Source organism: Sus scrofa, chromosome 4, assembly GCF_054392235.1.
Source record: "Sus scrofa isolate SSC_HxYL_T2T_F1_AM1 chromosome 4, Sscrofa_HxYL_maternal_Yorkshire_Landrace_v2.0, whole genome shotgun sequence".
NCBI classification, from domain to species: Eukaryota; Metazoa; Chordata; class Mammalia; order Artiodactyla; family Suidae; genus Sus; species Sus scrofa.
Genome location: NC_139386.1, coordinates 56170317 through 56188568, shown reverse-complemented (window position 1 = coordinate 56188568; position 18252 = coordinate 56170317). Strand labels below are relative to the sequence as shown.

Below are 18252 nucleotides of genomic sequence, written 5' to 3'. Positions count from 1 at the left end.
TCCATAAGAATGGTAAGTATCAAATTACACTTACATATATAAATGGAGAATTATACCAATTGCTTCAAAATCCTTTAAAGTCTGAATTTTTAAAACTATTTACAAGGCTGGCAAATTAGCTTCTGCATATTAAACTAGATTAAAATATATGAGTAAGAGGAAAGGGACAGAAACAGAAACAGACAAATTTAAATGATAATAATAAGGATTTCTTAAAAGCCCACATTATAGAAACCAGTGATCGTCCTCTTTTTCTAAATGTGACTAAGTTAAAAATCTATGGTTTTTTCTGAATGTGACTGAATTAAAAATATGGTTGCTTAATTCATAATGAAGGAAAGAACTAAAACTGACAGTATTTTTACGACGATTGAAGCCACATGGCAAAATAAAGAGTGCAGAGTTTATGGTCAGAAGACCTAGGTTTGAACCTGAACTCCACCTGTTGAGATTACTACATTACAAAAAACCTTTGGAGAATGTAATGTAAGTTGTCAGATGCTCAGGTTTCTTAGTGATGAAACAGTATATAGAAAAGTGATTGATAAATTAAGAGCAATTCACATTATGTTTATTCTTTTAGCTTTTGATATTTAAATAATTTATCAATTGGCTAGTGGAAAAATTTAAAGAATAATAAATTAATATGACTTATTGTTCAAGTCCATATCATTACAAACATTTTAAGATTTTCCTTATTAGTTCAGAGGAAGCACAGTGCTGGTGAGGGAGGATATGTTATTATATAGCCTTCAGAGTTTCTAAGTGTTGGTACTTTCTTGATAGATAATTCCCTGGTGTGATGTTAGGCACTAACGTTTACATTATAAGATATTTAGCAGACCAGAAGCCCACTGGGAAACCAAGTTGTGGTGATCAAAATGTCTCCAGACATTGTAAAATGTCCCTGAAGGGGAATGTGACCCTCTGCTAAAAAAACAAAACAAAACAAAACAAAACAAAACAAAACACTGATTGGACTTCCTCTGTCTCACATCTTAACTACTCAGCATTGTCTCTGCAGTGGCTCTGGTTTGATCCCTGACCCGGGAACTTCCATATGCCACAGGTGTGGCCACATGATTTACTTTTTAAACAAAACAAAACAAAACATAAACCCCAAACACTCATCCAGAGAGTTAGCGAAAGATTCTTCTTTTGTCCCTGAATAAACTCACCACACAGATGATTAAAATAAATTGAAATATTTTTCAATACATAAATCAGAGATGCACATATTTTTTTATCTAGGCAGATGGTGCCATCCCTTGTGCCTAATTTCCTTTTTGGATTATATCTTATGTCACAACCAAAGGCACAAATATCATTTTGTTGACTGTATCAAAATGTAACAACATTTATCACCAAATCAATGAACTCTTTAGAAGGGCAGGTCTGAAATGGTTTAATGTGGCTTTTTTTTTTTTCTCACTAAAAAACTATAGTGATAGTTTTAGAAAAATATTTAAAATTATCAGTAGGATATAACCTGAATCCTAGTTTCTCTAGTGCCTAAAAACAAGATAGAGGATCTATCCTAGGAACATTGTCAGTTTTTTTTTTTTTCATTTATCATTTTGCTGATCTTTCAAAATAATGCTAAATTCAAGTCCTATAGTTGCCTATACAAAATTAAACTATTATACTTAACTGGACAACCAAAGATTTTTATGATAGTAAGTTTGATTTTTATCTATAATTTTTGCTACTTTTTTTTTGCTCTTCTATAATTTATCTCTTGTTAACCAATCCATCCCCAGCTCCTGGAAAGGAGCTTGAGAATATTGAGCAAATATGTCAGACACTTGAGTTAAAAAATGAGAGGAATTCCTGCTCTTATCGTGAAAAGAGACATTTAAAGAAATGATAATTCAAAGTATCGTCTGAGAGAGGTAGGGGTGGGAGGAGGAAGAGATTGTCGAAGATGACTTTACAGTGCAGGCAACATTTGAGCTGAACATTTAAATACTAAATGGCATTTACCATATGGAGAAGATGAAAGTATTGGACAGGCCAATGAAATCAAGAGAAACAAAAGTATGGACATCTGAAAACACAAGACACATTCAAGGGATGCTAAAAAGATGTGTCTGCTTAGAGACTAAAATAATGAGAAAGACAAGCAGAAGATAAGACAAAAGAATGTAATTTGGAGCTGACTGGGAAATAAAGCAATTTCCTCAAATTCTAAAATTCAATAATTTTTACACTGTAGAATTCATAATCTTCAGTAATTAGATTTAATTTTTCCCAAGGCTCTAGCTTGTCTACATTAGGAACAGATGCATAACAGCAAGTTGATCAAAAATATTCATTATTATTCTTAGTAAAAGAAATACTCCTACTTTATATAGAGCACTATCTATATAAAGATGTTATATCTTCTGCAGTGTATCTTTAAAGATAAGGATTATCAATTTGGTGTATTGAGGAGGAATTGGGAAAAATGCAAGAGTTATTGCCATAGGCATGGGTTACATTCTTATTCTTTCATCATAGTGCTTCTGATGGAGAAAAGGCATATTTCCATGATCATTTTCTTTCTGCACTTCCTAGTTGCTTATCTGTCTCCCCATTAGAGAATCAACTCAAATGTAGTGTCTAGCACATACACAAAGCTTTCAATAAAATCTGTTGGCCTGTTTGAAATTGGTATGCAGTGCCCATGTCTATACGTACATTCCTACAAATTCTCTGGAATTTTGTAATTTCCTACTGTGTTTAATACACTGAGCCTCAAATTTTATGATGATCTTGCTCTGATCTTTTTAAACTTATTTTTATTAAAGCACTTGATTTACAGTGTTGTGTCAATTTCTGCTATAGCATAGTGACCCCATCATGTATATATACATTCTTTTTCTCATACTGTCTTCTGTCGTGTTCTATCCCAAGAGATTGGATATAGTTCCCTGTGCTGTACTGTAGAACCTCATTGCTTATCTATTCTAATTATAATAGTTTGCATCTACCAACCCCGAACTTCCTGTCCATCTCACTCCCTCCTCTTCCCACTTGGCAACCACAAGTCTATTCTCTCTGTGTGTCTGTTTCTGTTTTGTAGAGAGGTTCATTTAATCTTAAAAACATTTCTACAGGGTTAGACATGGGCCTCAACTTAAAGGAAACCTTGGCTCTCTGGACACTTAGAAGTTCCTTCTTGATGAGCCCAGATTTCTAGTTGGCTTATAATATAGTATCTATAAAATAGGTTACTTATTTGTTTATGATTTTAAACCTCATTTCTGGACTGAGAAGTGACTCCATTTATTAAAGAATATATTCTATTTTAGTTTCCAGCCACAATCCCATTTCTCTTGCATTGAAATATGTTTTAAGGTAAAATATCTTCTATTAAATTTGATAGATTTAAGTAAAACTACATGACATGCTTCCATCAAAGGAAATGAAAATCATTCTTCAAAGCAGGATCAATTTGCAATTGTGACAGATGAGGCTTTTCAAATTTAACTGTGATTCAACAATGGCACTTTGATGTCTTAGAAATTATTGACAGAGGAGCAATTCTCTATTTTAGACTGTTCTACTTTCAGTTTGGTTCTTCATAATAGGGACTCTCTACAGGGTCTTGCCATTTTTATTTTGCAAACTAGTTTGTATCATAATAAAAATCTGCATGTTATGAAAACTTTCTGATTTTATAATAGAAAATGTTTTCTCATATTTATATTAGAGAAAATCTGTTCTTCCTTTGAGCAATTAATGTATATTGATTCATAAATTATCATGCGCATTATAACATAGTCTTAGTTGACAAATAGCTCTATTTCAAGCAAACATATATTGCATTTAGTTTTTGTCACTGATGAAAAAATTCCTAAACACTAAAGAATCAAATTTCTTCAAGAATAGCCAAGCCAAGATCATTATAAACATCAAAGGAAAAGTGACAGAGAAGAATAATAGACTGTGGCACAGTAGCTTAAGGATCTGGCATTGTCTCTGAAGTGACTCAGGCCACTGCTGAGACCAGGGTTCAATCCCTGGCCTGGTACAGTGACTTAAGGATCCTGCATTATTGAAGCTGTGGCATAGGTTGCAGCTGCAACTCAGATTCGATACCTGGCCTAGGAAATTCCATATGCCATAGGTGCAGCCCAAAAATAATAATAATGATAATAATAACAATAATAATAGATTGAAATCAAGATCTCTGCCCCAAATATTGAACCATAGCTCTCTGCTGAGGCATCAATACCCACAAAGTCACCCAATGAAAGCTCATAGGCAGGTATAGCTTTTCTAGAGTTATAGCTTTAAAAATCTTTTCTTCTTTTTAGGACCATACCCACAGCCTATGGAAGTTCCCAGGCTAGGGATAGAGTAGGAGCTGTAGCTGCCAGCCTGTACCACAGCCACAGCAATGCAGAGTCTGAGCCATGTCTATGACCTACATCACAGCTCACTGCAATGCCGGATCCTTAACCCACTGAGAGAGGCCAAGGACCAAATATGCATCTTCATGGATACTAGTCAGATTCCTCTCCACTGAGCCATGATGGGAACTCCCATGGCTTTAAAAATCTTTGATCTCTGATTATTGAGGGTTCATGAAAAAGTGTTCAATAGTTCTCAGAGAAATGAAAAAATAAGAACAGTTCAGTCAATTTTTCATAAATGCAAACATTTTTCATTGAAAGGATTATCCATAAAATAGGAAACTGACATTGTTTTAAGGCCTTTTCTTTATAAGTATTATTATCAGTAAGATGTTTATTGTTGTCTTTAACATCTTTCCTTGGAAAAATTTAAAGTAGTCAATCTTGTGTATGTCTCATTTTTTTCTTTGAAACTGTACTAAACACCCAAAACCTGATTGAAACCACTACTGTGAAAAACAGCAATGGGTACTTCTGTGAATTTCCTTTCCTTCTAGCCACAGGGCTCAAGAATAGGCATGCATAACCCTTGCCTCAATTCTTAATAAAGAGTAGGTGAACTGGCAAGAGTTCAGTAAGCTAGAGTTCTCTAGCATTTAAGACATTTCTTTAGAGGATAAATGTTATGTCGTGGTTTCAATCAATCAGCAAGAAGCTGAATTAAAATATCACTGACTACTAAGATATATATTACAATATCGTCCTCAAAACAGTATTAACATACCTGTCATGATTTAATCATTCTTCAATCTGAATCCATTTTGCAGTACAGATTTATTCTGTCATTTGCCAAAACTGAATTCAGTATCATTTAGTTATTGTATAAAATGTTTCTAGGTTTCCCTATCCCATTGCATAACCTTCAGTGCAAAGATTTAGTATCAAATGCTCACATCACAGAGAATCATTGTTTGTAATTGTCAAGGTCATCCCATATTCCAGGATCACTGGAAATAATAAGAAACAAATAAGATTGAAAAGCATCCTACATGATATGACAGAGTCTTGAGAAAACATAAGTTGTCTGTGAGTCATGGTCTAAGGGAGTCATTGTGCACTTGACATTATGTTGAATTCTTTCTCTTTTCTCCTTCCAGTGAAATCGGATGAGTTACAGACAATCAAGAAAGAATTAACCCAAATCAAAACTAAAATTGACTCCTTGCTAGGGCGCCTGGAGAAGATTGAGAAGCAGCAGAAGGCGGAGGCAGGTAAGTGAAAAAGATCTGTGGCCATAGACATGTCAGAATTAAACCACTGAAACACTGTCAAATATGAGGACAGCACAGGCCCAGGGCAACACTGGCTGAGTTTAACAGAGTTCCATACAGATTCATGAATACAGTCTTTAAGCTTAGAACGGCAATTATGGAACTTGGGTTTTTTACTTTTTAGAGAAAGTGAGCCAATTTGCCTTAAATTCATATTCTTAAAAAGAGGGGGGGAGTGTTTTGATGCTAATAATAAGAAACAGTTGGATCATAAATAAAAGTTTATATCTCAATATCAAGAAAATAAAATCAGCAGATATTACTATCAGGCTAAACCTATGTTCATATTTCATTAAATTAACTGCAGCAAAAGTTAACAGATTTCAAAAAACATGATTATAAAGCTCCACTCCTATCTTGCTGAAATTCTGCAAAACTTCAGAACCCAGTGTCGGGATCTCTGTATCAGCAGTATGCCTGGCCACTCAAGGCCAGGTCATTTGACTGTTCTTTAACCTAACATCTTCTCTCCTTTAAATTATCAGTCTTGACCCCAGTTGCATGCTAATAAAATTATAATACCCTTTTACATGGCAACAGATAGTTTTAAAATGCTAGAATATGAGAATTGGCATAAACTTGGAGATGAACTAGTGCATAACTTGAGAATTGTTTTCTACAGGGTCTTAGGTGCCTCAGAGGCTCCTTGGAGATGAGATGCGAGCTGGCAGGAGACCCAGGAGGCAGATGAATTCATGCCTCTTCCAAACCCAGCCTCCGCTCCAAACAGTATAGCTCCACCCAATTTTTTTTTTATATGTAAGGATTCAACATAAGACTTCATTTGCTAAAAGGGCTTCACTTTTTCAAAAATAAACAATAAGGTTTTGAAAACCATTGATCAAATCCAGCCTCTTCATTCAGCCGATGAGAAAATGAAGGTTCAAGGAGGTAGACTGATTTTTCCATAGCCACATAACTAGTTCATGATAGAACTAGGCCTCAAACCCAAGTCTTGTAAGTGAAACCCATGCCCTTTCCTGTGCAGAGTCTCAATCTCAGGTTCCATGCAGGGCCCAGTCTCAGGATTTCCCTGAAGTGAGGCTCCCTGGGTAACAACTAACTGATGAAAAGAGTTGGGATCTAGGGTCCCTGAGCTACAACAAAGAGGAACCTCTCTGTTGATTGACTATATTACTGGGGAGAGGACTAGGGCTTACCCTCCAGTGACGAGGCAGGTAGGGCTCAAGACCAAAAAAACACAGCGATGAGGTGGTGTTACAGATGGGTAAGGAAAATAAACTTGAGTTCAAATCCTTACACATCATTTAGCCTCAAATTTCTCATTTATAAAATGAGGACAGTGACGGCTTCCTCACATTATGAGAAATGAGTAAAGTAGCCCATATAGGTAACACAGGAACCCTTAACACAGAGTACAAGGTCAATAGTTGAAGCTATTTGGTGTTAACAACATAAACACATGTAGGCAAAGGAGTATTTCCTACTGCTTTCACGTTGCCATTTTTAAAAAGTATAAGCCACATTTGTTAGTACATGGTAGATTCCCAGTAACTTTTATTAAGCTAATGATAAATGAATATCAGATAAAATAGAATCATTTTTCTCAAATATTTCTGTTGTATTTTCTATGGATAAAAGATATACTGTTCTGCTTCTTAATAGAGAAATTTAGATTTTTAGAAAGTTTTTTTATATGCTGTCTATGGAACTAATCTAAAGTGTTGCTGGAACTGAAATGTCTTGTGAGGTTGCCTAAATCAATATTTCCCTTTGAGGAACTTCTGTGAAATTCGTTATTATGTAAAACAACCCTTACAGCAAAGGACTTTGATAACCAATTTGCACTTCAGTTTAAAGGATTAAGGAGAACTCATTTAAATATAAATCACCTCAAAGAGAAAAATGTGATCCTTATTCCATCATATTATAACTTCCAGTTTCCTGCAATGAATAATACCTTCCACATATCTCCTTAGAAGATCATCTATAAACGTAACACTAAAATTCAAAGCTTGCATTTTCTTTTCATGAAAGGCTGTCACCTTATTTTTCACACATGTTCAAACATTCGCAGTCATGAGACTGTTATTTTTTAAAATGATAGGTTTAGTCCTTTGATATTTATGTCTTTCTCACTTTATCATGTCAGGAAGAAAATGGAGTTATTTAATTTGTAATTTAATTCTCTTAGTAATTGTCTCCTGCATAGTATTCATAGTTATGGAGATAAGATGATCATTTTTTATTTTTTATGAAAAGAAATCAGGGTTGTATGGAGTCAATACTATATTATGGAAAGTGGAGAGAAATATATTAAAATCTTTTTAAATGCTCAATACCTCCTTATTCAATTTAAGGGCACACCCATTTTAATATTCATTTGGTTGTAAGCTAATTATTCAGTAGTTAACATTTATTCTTCACTGTTGTTCTTTTATATATCTTTTTATATATCTCTTACTCCCAATTTAGTCTTAGTCATTTGTTGATGAAAGTTTCCAGCCTAGAACAGTGGCAGGAAGGAGATGGAGGGTTATACACAAAAGGTAGATAAAGCCACACACCATAGACCTTGTCATGAGTTCAAGTTTCATAGGATCACTTTTTTGCTTTTCTCTTTGAGGTAATTCCTAAGCTATCAGAAGCAATTGTAATGAGGTATAATGACATCATTTTGGAATTTCTGTACCTTAAATTGCTGCTAGGAGATGTCTGCACAGTATCCTATCTCTCCCTTTGAGGTTGTAAACTTCCTCAGAGCAAGGTCATGTTTTCCCTTCCTTTTCTAATACTTTTCCAGCACCATGTGCTATATGCCCTGGGCACAACTTGCAAGTCATTTACCTTTTCTAGGTCTCAAGCCTCTCAAATGTAAACTAGAGGAAGGGATTATGGCATCAAACCATATATTTCAGCTTTTAAATTATGATTGTATGAATCTACCCTGCTTCTATTTTTTTTTTCCTATTAAAATCATTCAAATAACACTACTTTAGGATGTGGTGACTATAGAGTACTGAAAAGAACAAATAACACATATCAGTTTAGCCTATAATTGTGCCTCATTCATAGATAATTTTTCTAAAAGAGCCACATATAAATTGCCACATATGAAGAGCACAGTCTATGTGTGGTTTACACTATGATATAAAATGACCATAAAGATGTTGGCATGGGTGCCACCCAAGGAAACAGTCAACCAGTTTGCCCTGCGGAAGCAATATCCTTTTATACCTGAGGCTACCCATCAATATTTCATACCCCATTGTTCATGTGAACAGTCAAGGATCACCAAAAGGTAGAAAATATTTAACTTAAAAAGCAAATACCAAAAAAGAAGAGTAGAGGTGTAAGAAATTGGAGGAAAGAGATTGTGCAGAAATAATACAACTTCAAAATTTAAAAAAAGAACACCAATTAATACCCTCAGAGAGAAAAAGAAGATATTGCATCCATTAAATAAGAACACAAGACTAAAACTCAATATTCCAAGGGCAGATTAAAGAACTTTTTGAAATTAACATTTGATAGCATAAGTAAATAACACAGGACTGAAAGACAAAATTGGGGACACTCTCTCAGATAATATAAAAGAAAATACAGATGGAAAATAGGAAGGGTATGAAAATTGTTGTATGAAAACTGAAACCAGGGTTTGAGAAAGAAAGAGGAGAAGGATCATCAAAAAAAATTATTTTCAGGAAAAAAAAATATAATCAAAACTGAAAAGTTCATTTGTGCCATCAGAGAGAAAGACAAATACCATAACTAAAAAGGTTAAATGTTTTAAAGAGGATCAATTAAAAGGGAAAAAAAGAGATTGACTTGTCTTTAGCAAATGGATCAAAAATTTCCTAACTGCCTCCTGGAGAACTTCCTGTGGCTTCCTTCAGATAAGTGTCACTGTACACTTGTTAAAAAAAAAAAAAGGCAAGACTTCACTCAAGACTACTGTAATAAAGGTCAAGACTTTTGGAATAGAGGATGGGAAGTGAACTCAACTCTACCAAACCAAAAGGTAGGAGAGTTTTTAAATGCTGGAGTGAGTTGATAGAAAAAGATTGGAAGATATTAGCAGGGAGTTTGATCAATATGATGAGGCCATCTGTGTCTGCTGATTGACTCTATGGAAATTAGGCTCCTACTAGGAGACAAGAGTCCTATTTTTTCTGATGATTGTTTCAAAGGAAGGGTCTCCAGGTCTTGAGAAGACACATGTGGGTTGTAAAAGATGGACAACTCAAAAGAGCATAGAGGAGTTCCCCTCCAGGCTCAGCAGAAAGGAATCTGACTAGTATCCATGAGGACACAGGTTCAATTCCTGGCCTCACTCAGTGGGTTAAGGATACAGCGTTGCCATGAGCTGTGGTGTAGGTCACAGATGTGGCTCAGATCTGGCATTGCTGTGGCTGTGGTGTAGGCCAACGGCTACAGCTCCAATTGGACCCCTAGCCTAGGAACCTCCATATGCCGTGGGTGTGGCCAAAAAGAAAAAAAAAAAGCATAGAAAGAATTTACAATTGTAAGTTTTCTAAAATAAATGCTATAAGAAAAAGGATGTCAGGGCCCATAATAAGAATGAAGTCTGTCTAAAGTTCAGTCAAGCCAAGGGGAACATTAAGGCCTTTTGGGGAACAATCACAGTCTTTCAAAATTGAACTCTTTCTCATCTAAATTTACTCTTCTCTCCGCACAGCCTCTGTCACATCATTATTATATAAATCTTGTCAATCATATTACCAACCTCAGCATCATCGTCTATTCCTACTGTAGTCAGTGTTGCAAAATCTGACCTATGGCATCTTTTACTTCATCCACTGGCCCCATTTTCCCAAGGCCAATCCTAAAGCCCTCTCACTTGCTTCAGTTGCACCCACCTTATTTTTTACTTATTTATTTATTTATTTAAAAAATTTTTTTTTGTCTTTTTGTCTTTTCTAGGGCCTTACCCGTGGCATATGGAGTTTCCCAGGCTAGGGGTCTAATCAGAGCTATAGCCGCCGGCCTATGCCAGAGTCTCAGCAACACGGGATCTGAGCCGTGTCCATGACCTATACCACAGCTCATGGCAATGCTGGATCCCTAACCCACTGAGCAAGGCCAGGAATCGAACCCAAAACCTCATAGTTCCTAGTTGGATTCATTAACCACTAAGCCATGACGGGAACTACCACCACTTTATTTTTTAAAGAATTTCTAGCTGGTCTCTCCACTTTTAGCTTTTTCCTCCCTAATTCATCTTCCTTGGGGCAAATAGATTTAAGCTACTAAAACATCCATGGCCCCAGATTTGGGAATCAAACAGAACTAAGTTCAACATCATGACCTAGTCCCAAAACCTACCAGCTTCATGAAATTTGGAAAGATCTTTATAAAATTTATAAAATGGGTGAAATAATATCTATCCCTTAAAATTACGATGAGATTTAAATAAACAGGTTGGTAAATTTTTTTAATGGTTTGAATTGAATCTATGTTCACCTCAACTATATAGGAAACTTCTTGTGAACAAATTTGAGGTCATTTTCACCAGGTACGTACTTACATAACTGATATTTTCATTTCACAGCATTCCTCTTATATAGCTTTCCTAGTGCTCATTGATGTTGTTGTTAGTAATACTAGCCTTAATAAGTGCATCTTTCTAAATGGCATTTACTGGAATCATTGAGTTAAATTTATATTATGCACAGGTGTTGTAATGTAGAGTTTTTTTAAAAAAAATGCAGTTTATACTGCTGTGCAAAAACAATGGTTTCATGATGCTAGCTGGCTCTGATGAGTAACGTGACTGTTTTTATATCAACATTCTTTCCAGCCATCTGCTAAGTACAATTCAGCTAGCAATTAGCTAGCGATTAAGCCAGCATGTCAAAAAATTTAATTGCCAACTCAACCAATTTTCAGAGTTATATTAATGATAATAGCTCTACAGCAAACTGAATTTAATAAAAATGCTTTGAACATAAATCCTAACAATTCTAACTTGTTTTCTAAACCATGTGTACATGTTGAAATAGAGATGAGATGTACAGCAAAAGTATTTGAATATGAGGATTGAAATTTAATATCAGATTCTTTCATTTCAGGGCTTTTTACAGGCTGCGGCCTTTTCCTTAAATGGAAATACCCTTCACTTGCACTTCTTTTCCTTTGTTATCCGTTGCTTAATTCAAGCATGTGCCCCTAACTAAAGAGACTTCTTCATTCTTGAATTTTAAATTGTCTGGTGCATGAAGAGATTCTCCTGGTGTGTCAAATTGGGCCTTTTTTTCTCAAGATATTTTAGGAAACAGCCCAGACTATGGAGTCAGAAAACCTTAGGTGGGAATTCCACCTCTTGTACTTAGTAACTTCAGGCACCTTACTGAACATTATGTATGCCTTAATTTCTCCCTCTGGAAAATGATAAATAAGCCTGCCCTTCAGGATGTTTCAAGGCGTTAAGGTAACGAATGTCACAAAGTCAGCATTTTATGAGCACTCACTAACTTGCAGCCACAATAAACCTTATTTTCTCTGTTGAAATTCATAATTTATGTAACATTAGAGATATCTTTTAGGTACAAGCTGCTAGCATTTTAGCTCCTGATATATTCTTAAAAAAAAAATCTAAAATGAATTTGTTCACAAAAATATACTGTAGTCACCACTCACTCTGACTTGAAAAGTCAACAAGACTCCAAAAGATGCCAGTGTCCAAAGGCAGCCCCCCTTCCTGCAAGCCCTTGAAGGTTTCATTGTTATTTTTCTTCTGAAGTCTTGTCAGTAAAAATTCCATCTCAGTAACTCTCAAATCCCACAATTGACTTTGCTTAGTCGTCTGGAGATGTTGTGTAGAATGTAGCAAGGAGGTTTCTTTTATCTTCGCTTTGGATTTATATTTTTGCTACCCTGATGCCAAATTCAAAAATTGCTTTGACTCTGAAAAGAATTTGAGGAAGGTTTTGTCCGGATATATGTCAAAGAGTAGGATTTCTGGGTCATATGGTAGTTCTATGTATAGATTTCTAAGGTACCTCCATACTGTTCTCTACAGTGGCTATACCAGCTTACACTCCTACCAACAGTGCAGGAGAGTTCCCCTTTCTCCACACCCCCTCCAGCAATTGTTATGTGTGGACTTATTGGTGATGGCCATTCTTACTGGTGTGAGGTGGTATTTCATGGTAGTTTTGATTTGCATTTCTCTAATAATCAGGGATGTTAAGAGCATTTTTTCATGTGCTTGTTGGCCATCTGTATATCTTCCTTGGAGAAATGCCTATTCAGGTCCTTTGCTCATTTTTCCATTGGGTTGTTGGCTTTTTTGCTGTTGGGTTGTATAAATTGCTTGTACATTCTAGAGATTAAGCCCTTGTCAGTTGCATCATTTGAAACTATTTTCTCCCATTCTGTAAATTGTCTTTTTGGTTTCTTCTTGGTTTCCTTTGCTGTGCAAAAGCTTGTCAGTTTGATTAGGTCCCATTGGTTTATTTTTGTTTTTATTTCTGATGCTTTGGGAGACTGACCTGAGAAAATATTCATAAGGTTGATGTCAGTGACTGTTTTGCCTATGTTCTCTTCCAGGAGTTTGAAGGTGTCTTGTCTTCTATTTAAGTCTTTCAGCCATTTTGAGTTTATTTTTGTGCATGGTATGAGGGTGTGTTCTAGTTTCATTGATTTTAATGCAGCTGTCCGGGTTTCCCAGCAGTACTTGCTGAAAAGACTTTGTCCCATTGTATATTCTGGGGCCTCGTTTGTCAAAGATTAATTGACCATAGGTGTCTGGGTTTATTTCAGGGTTCTCTATTCTGTTCCATTGGTCTGTATGTCTGTTTTGGTACCAGTACTGCACTGTCTTGATGACTATGGCTTCGTAATAGTGCCTGAAGTCTGAGAGAGTTATGCCTCCTGCTTGGTTTTTGTTCCTCAGGATTGCATTGGTGATTCTTGGTCTTTTGTGGTTCCGTATAAATTTTTGGATTGTTTGTTCTAGTTCTGTGAAAAATGTCATGGGTAATTTGACAGAGATTGCATTGAATCTTAGATTGCTTTGGGTAGCATGGCCATTTTTACAATATTAATTTTTCTAACCCAGGAGCATAGAATATCTTTCCATTTCTTTGTATCTTCTTTAACTTCCTTGATTAATGTTTTATAGTTCTTGGCATATAAGTCCTTTACCTCCTTGGTCAGGTGTATTCCAAGGTATTTGATTTTTGGGGGGTGCAACTTTAAAAGGTACTGTATTTTTGTATTCCTTTTCTAATATTTCATTGTTAGTATATAGAAATGTGACTGATTTCTGAATGTTAACCTTCTATCCTGCTACTTTACTGAATTTGTTGATCAGTTCAAATAATTTTTGGGTTGATTCCTTAGGGTTTTCTATGTATATTATCATGTCATGTGCATACAGTGACAGTTTTACCTCTTCTCTTCCTATTTGGGTGCCTTTTATTTCTTTTGTTTTTCTGATTGTTGTGGCTAGGTCTTCCAATACTATGTTGAATAGCAGTGGTGAGAGTGGGCATCCCTGTCTTGTTCCAGATTTTAGTGGGAAGGCTTTAAGCTTTTCTCCATTGAGTATTATATTTGCTGTGGATTTGTCATAAATTGCTTTGATTATGTTAAGTAATATTCCCTCTATACCCACCTTGGTGAGAGCTTTATCATAAATGGATGTTGGACTTTGTCACATGATTTTTCTGCATCTGTTGAGCTGATCATAAGGTTTTTGACTTTTTGTTTGTTAATGTGGTGTATGACGTTGATTGATTTGCCTATGTTGAACCATCCCTGTGCACCTGCGATTAATCCCACCTGGTCGTTTTGTCTGATCTTTTTTATATATTGTTGGATTTGGTTGGCTAAATTTTTGTGTCTATAGTCATCAGAGATATTGGCCTATAGTTTTCTTTTTTGGTGGTATCTTTGTCTGGTTTTGGAATTAGGATGATGATGGTGTCATAGAATGTATTTTTAGGGATAGAAAAATGAATAATGAATTCCTGCTCCAAAGAAGTTTTAGTTGTAGAGACAGCATGCCTGCCCACATGGCATGTGCACATGCACATACACAAAGACACTCACAATAAAAAGTAAAAATCTGAGTTCCCACTGTGGCATAGTGGGATTGGTGGTGTCTATCCAGTGTCAGGATGCATGTTTGATCCCCACACTGGCACAGTGGATTAAAGGATTTGGTATTGTTGCCAGATCTTGAGTTATAGCCCTGACTCAGATCTGATCCCTGGTCCAGGAATTCCATGTGCCACTGGGTGGCCAAGAAAAAAAAGAAACTGATAAACAGAGAAAAAATTGTGTATATAAAGAGACTGTTATGAAGTTAAGAATAAGCTAAAAAATATTATTAACTTCTAGTAGAAGTAAAATTATATAATTATTCATAAAAGTATAATAAGTTACATTGTTTCTATTTCAACCAAACAATAACTGGATCAAAACTGCTTGTTAAACTGTGAACTAACAGTTTAACAAACAAGATGTGTTTGTTAGACATGTGTGACTTTTTCATGGAACCTATAACTGTTTAGTGATTATAACATTTCCCATTGAGGTAATGACAAGAATCTATGATGAACACAATACTAAAGCACAGATTGATTGTATTTTTTTTTAAACTCCTATGAATCAGTTGCAGTTGTAGTTAAAGCTTTTTTTTCTCAACCTACATAATGCCTTTCATGATTTAGCTTTCAAATTAATGAATGGATGAATGAGGCTCTTATAACAGTTTTTGGCAACAAACTATATTAATGCACAACTGCCTTTAAAATAGGTAACCAGGGAGTTCTTGTCGTGGTGCAGAGGTTAACGAATGCGACAAGGAACCATGAGGTTGCAGGTTCGGTCCCTGGCCTTGCTCAGTGGGTTAACGATCCGGCGTTGCCGTGAGCTGTGGTGTAGGTTGCAGACGCGGCTCGGATCCCGAGTTGCTGTGGCTCTGGTGTAGGCCAGGGGCTATAGCTCCAATTCGACCCCTAGCCTGGGAACCTCCATATGCCGTGGGAGCAGCCCAAAGAAATGGCAAAAAAAAAGACAAAAATAAATAAATAAATAAATAAAAATAAAATAGGTAACCAGAGGAATGACAGGTATGTTGTATATTAGTTTAAAAAAAGAGAGAGAGAAAATTAAAAGAGCATGTCAAAGCCAGATTGTATTCATAATATATGGTTCTTAATGATCAGTGGTAATGAATTATTGTGACATGGACAATTTAGGGCAATCAAGTAATCAATATAGATTCAACTCAAGCACTATTTTGAGCCTCTTATGATATCATGTTTGTGTGGTCTTTATAGTTTAAAAAAACATATTCACCTCTTCATCCTCATTTGAGCACACTGCAGCCTTCTGAAAAATGTTATTTTTATGCTCATCCTTTAGAAAAGAAAATGACAGGTAATAGAACCTTTAATTAACAAAAGTATGGATCTCAAATCCTATGTCTTTTCTTACCTTATCTCTTCTAGGTATAAGGCATTCATTAGGGCTATAGAGCACAACAAAATATTTCTGGATAACTGACTTGTACTTTTCACTTTGAAAAAGATCTTTATTATCTTTATTTTCACCTTAGAGTATGGCAATGACCTGTTGAGGCTCAAGTTTCAAGGAAGCTTAAATGCTTATGAGAAAAGAAAACAACAATAGAACTATTTGAGCCAGGTTTTGGTTGATCAAGGAGGAGGGGTTGTATTTAGCTAAGAAGATCAGGAAAGTCAACTTGGATTCCAAAGATAACTGAAACAGATTAATACACAGAGCCAGATGAGGGCTACACAACCCCAAAGTCTGGTCCTACACTGAGTGTCTGAAAATCCACTACACTTTTTGGCCAGAAATATTCTAAAGAAAAAGAAAGAATATTACTTTCAACATCAAAAAGTGATGGTTCTCAGAGAACAGATATTTCTGAAATCATTAGAGAAGAGATAGATATGCCAGACCAAATGAATTTCCCATATAATATGAATTTTAAGCAAAAGTCCATATATGTGTTATGACAAAAGAATAAAGACAAGGACTTAAAATTGAGAAAGTTTTGCTTTAGGAAAAGTTGTAAGATTCGAAACATTTTTTTTTAAGAATGGTAGTTTTCCAATCCCAAACCTCCATTCTTTTCTCTTTCTAAAATACCAATACCAGGACTGAAGAGCCAGGGCATCTGATTATTGTGGTGACACAGAGTGGCTAGAAGTGAAGGCATCAGGTGATAAGAACAAAACCTCTCTTAGAAGAAAAAAATGGGGAGTTCCCATTGCGACTCAGTGGTTAACAAATCCGACTAGGAACCATGAGGTTTCAGGTTTGATCCCTGGCCTTGTTCAGTGGGTTAAGGATCTGGCGTTGCTGTGAGCTGTGGTGTAGGTTGCAGACGCGGCTTGGATCCCGCATTGCTGTGGCTCTGGTGTAGGCTGGTGACTGCAGCTCCGATTCGACCCCTAGCCTGCGAACCTCCATATGCCACTGGAGCAGCCCAAGAAATGGCAAAAAAAAAAAAAAAAAAAAAAGAAGAAGAAGAATAAGAAGAAAAAAATAGAAGACAATCCAGAGTAATCAAATCCATTGAGAGGTTCAAAGGATCAGCAACATAGAGGCAACATGGTGGAGCATAAGGTGTTAATGTCAGAGTTTTCCAAACTTTTAAGTGCTCAAACTAGTCCGCCCATCACAGCTTGTTTTGTTAATTAAAATATAGTTGATATACATTTGTGCGTCTGTTTCTGTTTTGTAAGTTCATTTGTACTTTTTTTTTAAATTTTGCGCTTTTCAGGGCCACACTTGAGGCATATGGTGATTCCCAGGCTAGGGGTCCAGCTGGAGCTAGAGCTGCTGGCCTCCACCACAGCCACAGCAACATCAGATCTGAGCTGCATCTGTGACCTACACCACAGCTCATGGCAACGCCAGATCCTTAACCTACTGAGCAAGGCCAGGGATAAAACTCACAACGTCATGGTTCCTGGTCAGATTCATTTCTGCGGTGCCATGATGGGAACTCCCATTGGTACTATTTTTTTAGATTCCATACATGTGATATTGTATAATATTTGTCTTTCTCTGTCTGACTTACTTCACCTAGTATGATAATCTCTAGGTCCATTTATGTTGCTGCAAATGGGATTATTTCATTCCTTTTTATGGCTAACAATATTACACTGAGTATATATACCACATCTTCTTTATCCATTCATGTGTTAATGGACACTTAAGTTAATTCCATGTCTTGGCAATTGTAGATAGTGCTGCTATTGTGTTTGGGGTGCATGTATCTTTTCAAATTAGAGTTTTTGTCATTTCTGGATGTATGCCCAGGAGTGGGATTGCTGTATCATATGGTAACTCTATTGTCATCACATTAGTGCTGGTCATAGGTGTGTAGGTTGGTGAGCCTCAGCTAAAGGTCTAGAACTGTAGAAAGCAAAGATATGTGAAAGGAGATGAGATAATTAAAACCTATCAATTTTCAGTAACAATTAAATTCAAAGTGTCCTTGGTTGTATCTCTTGCCTCATGTGCCTTCCTTTTAATCCAGCTACTTGGGTCATCTTCTCTATAAACCTTTTTTTCCCTTTAACTCATTATTCCCCTATTCAATTTGGATA

At 36.0% G+C, this 18252-nt stretch overlaps 1 protein-coding gene across 33 annotated transcripts in view; it reads left to right on the top strand.

Annotated features, from left to right (window-relative positions):
- Window positions 1-18252, top strand: part of RALYL (RALY RNA binding protein like) — a 765932-nt gene that overhangs the window by 700781 nt on the left and 46899 nt on the right. For all 33 annotated transcript variants that reach the window (XM_085021182.1, XM_085021176.1, XM_085021187.1 and 30 more), the window contains one exon: window positions 5498-5611. In XM_085021182.1, coding sequence (XP_084877308.1) covers window positions 5498-5611 — 114 coding nt within the window. The remainder of the gene's footprint in view (window positions 1-5497; window positions 5612-18252) is intronic.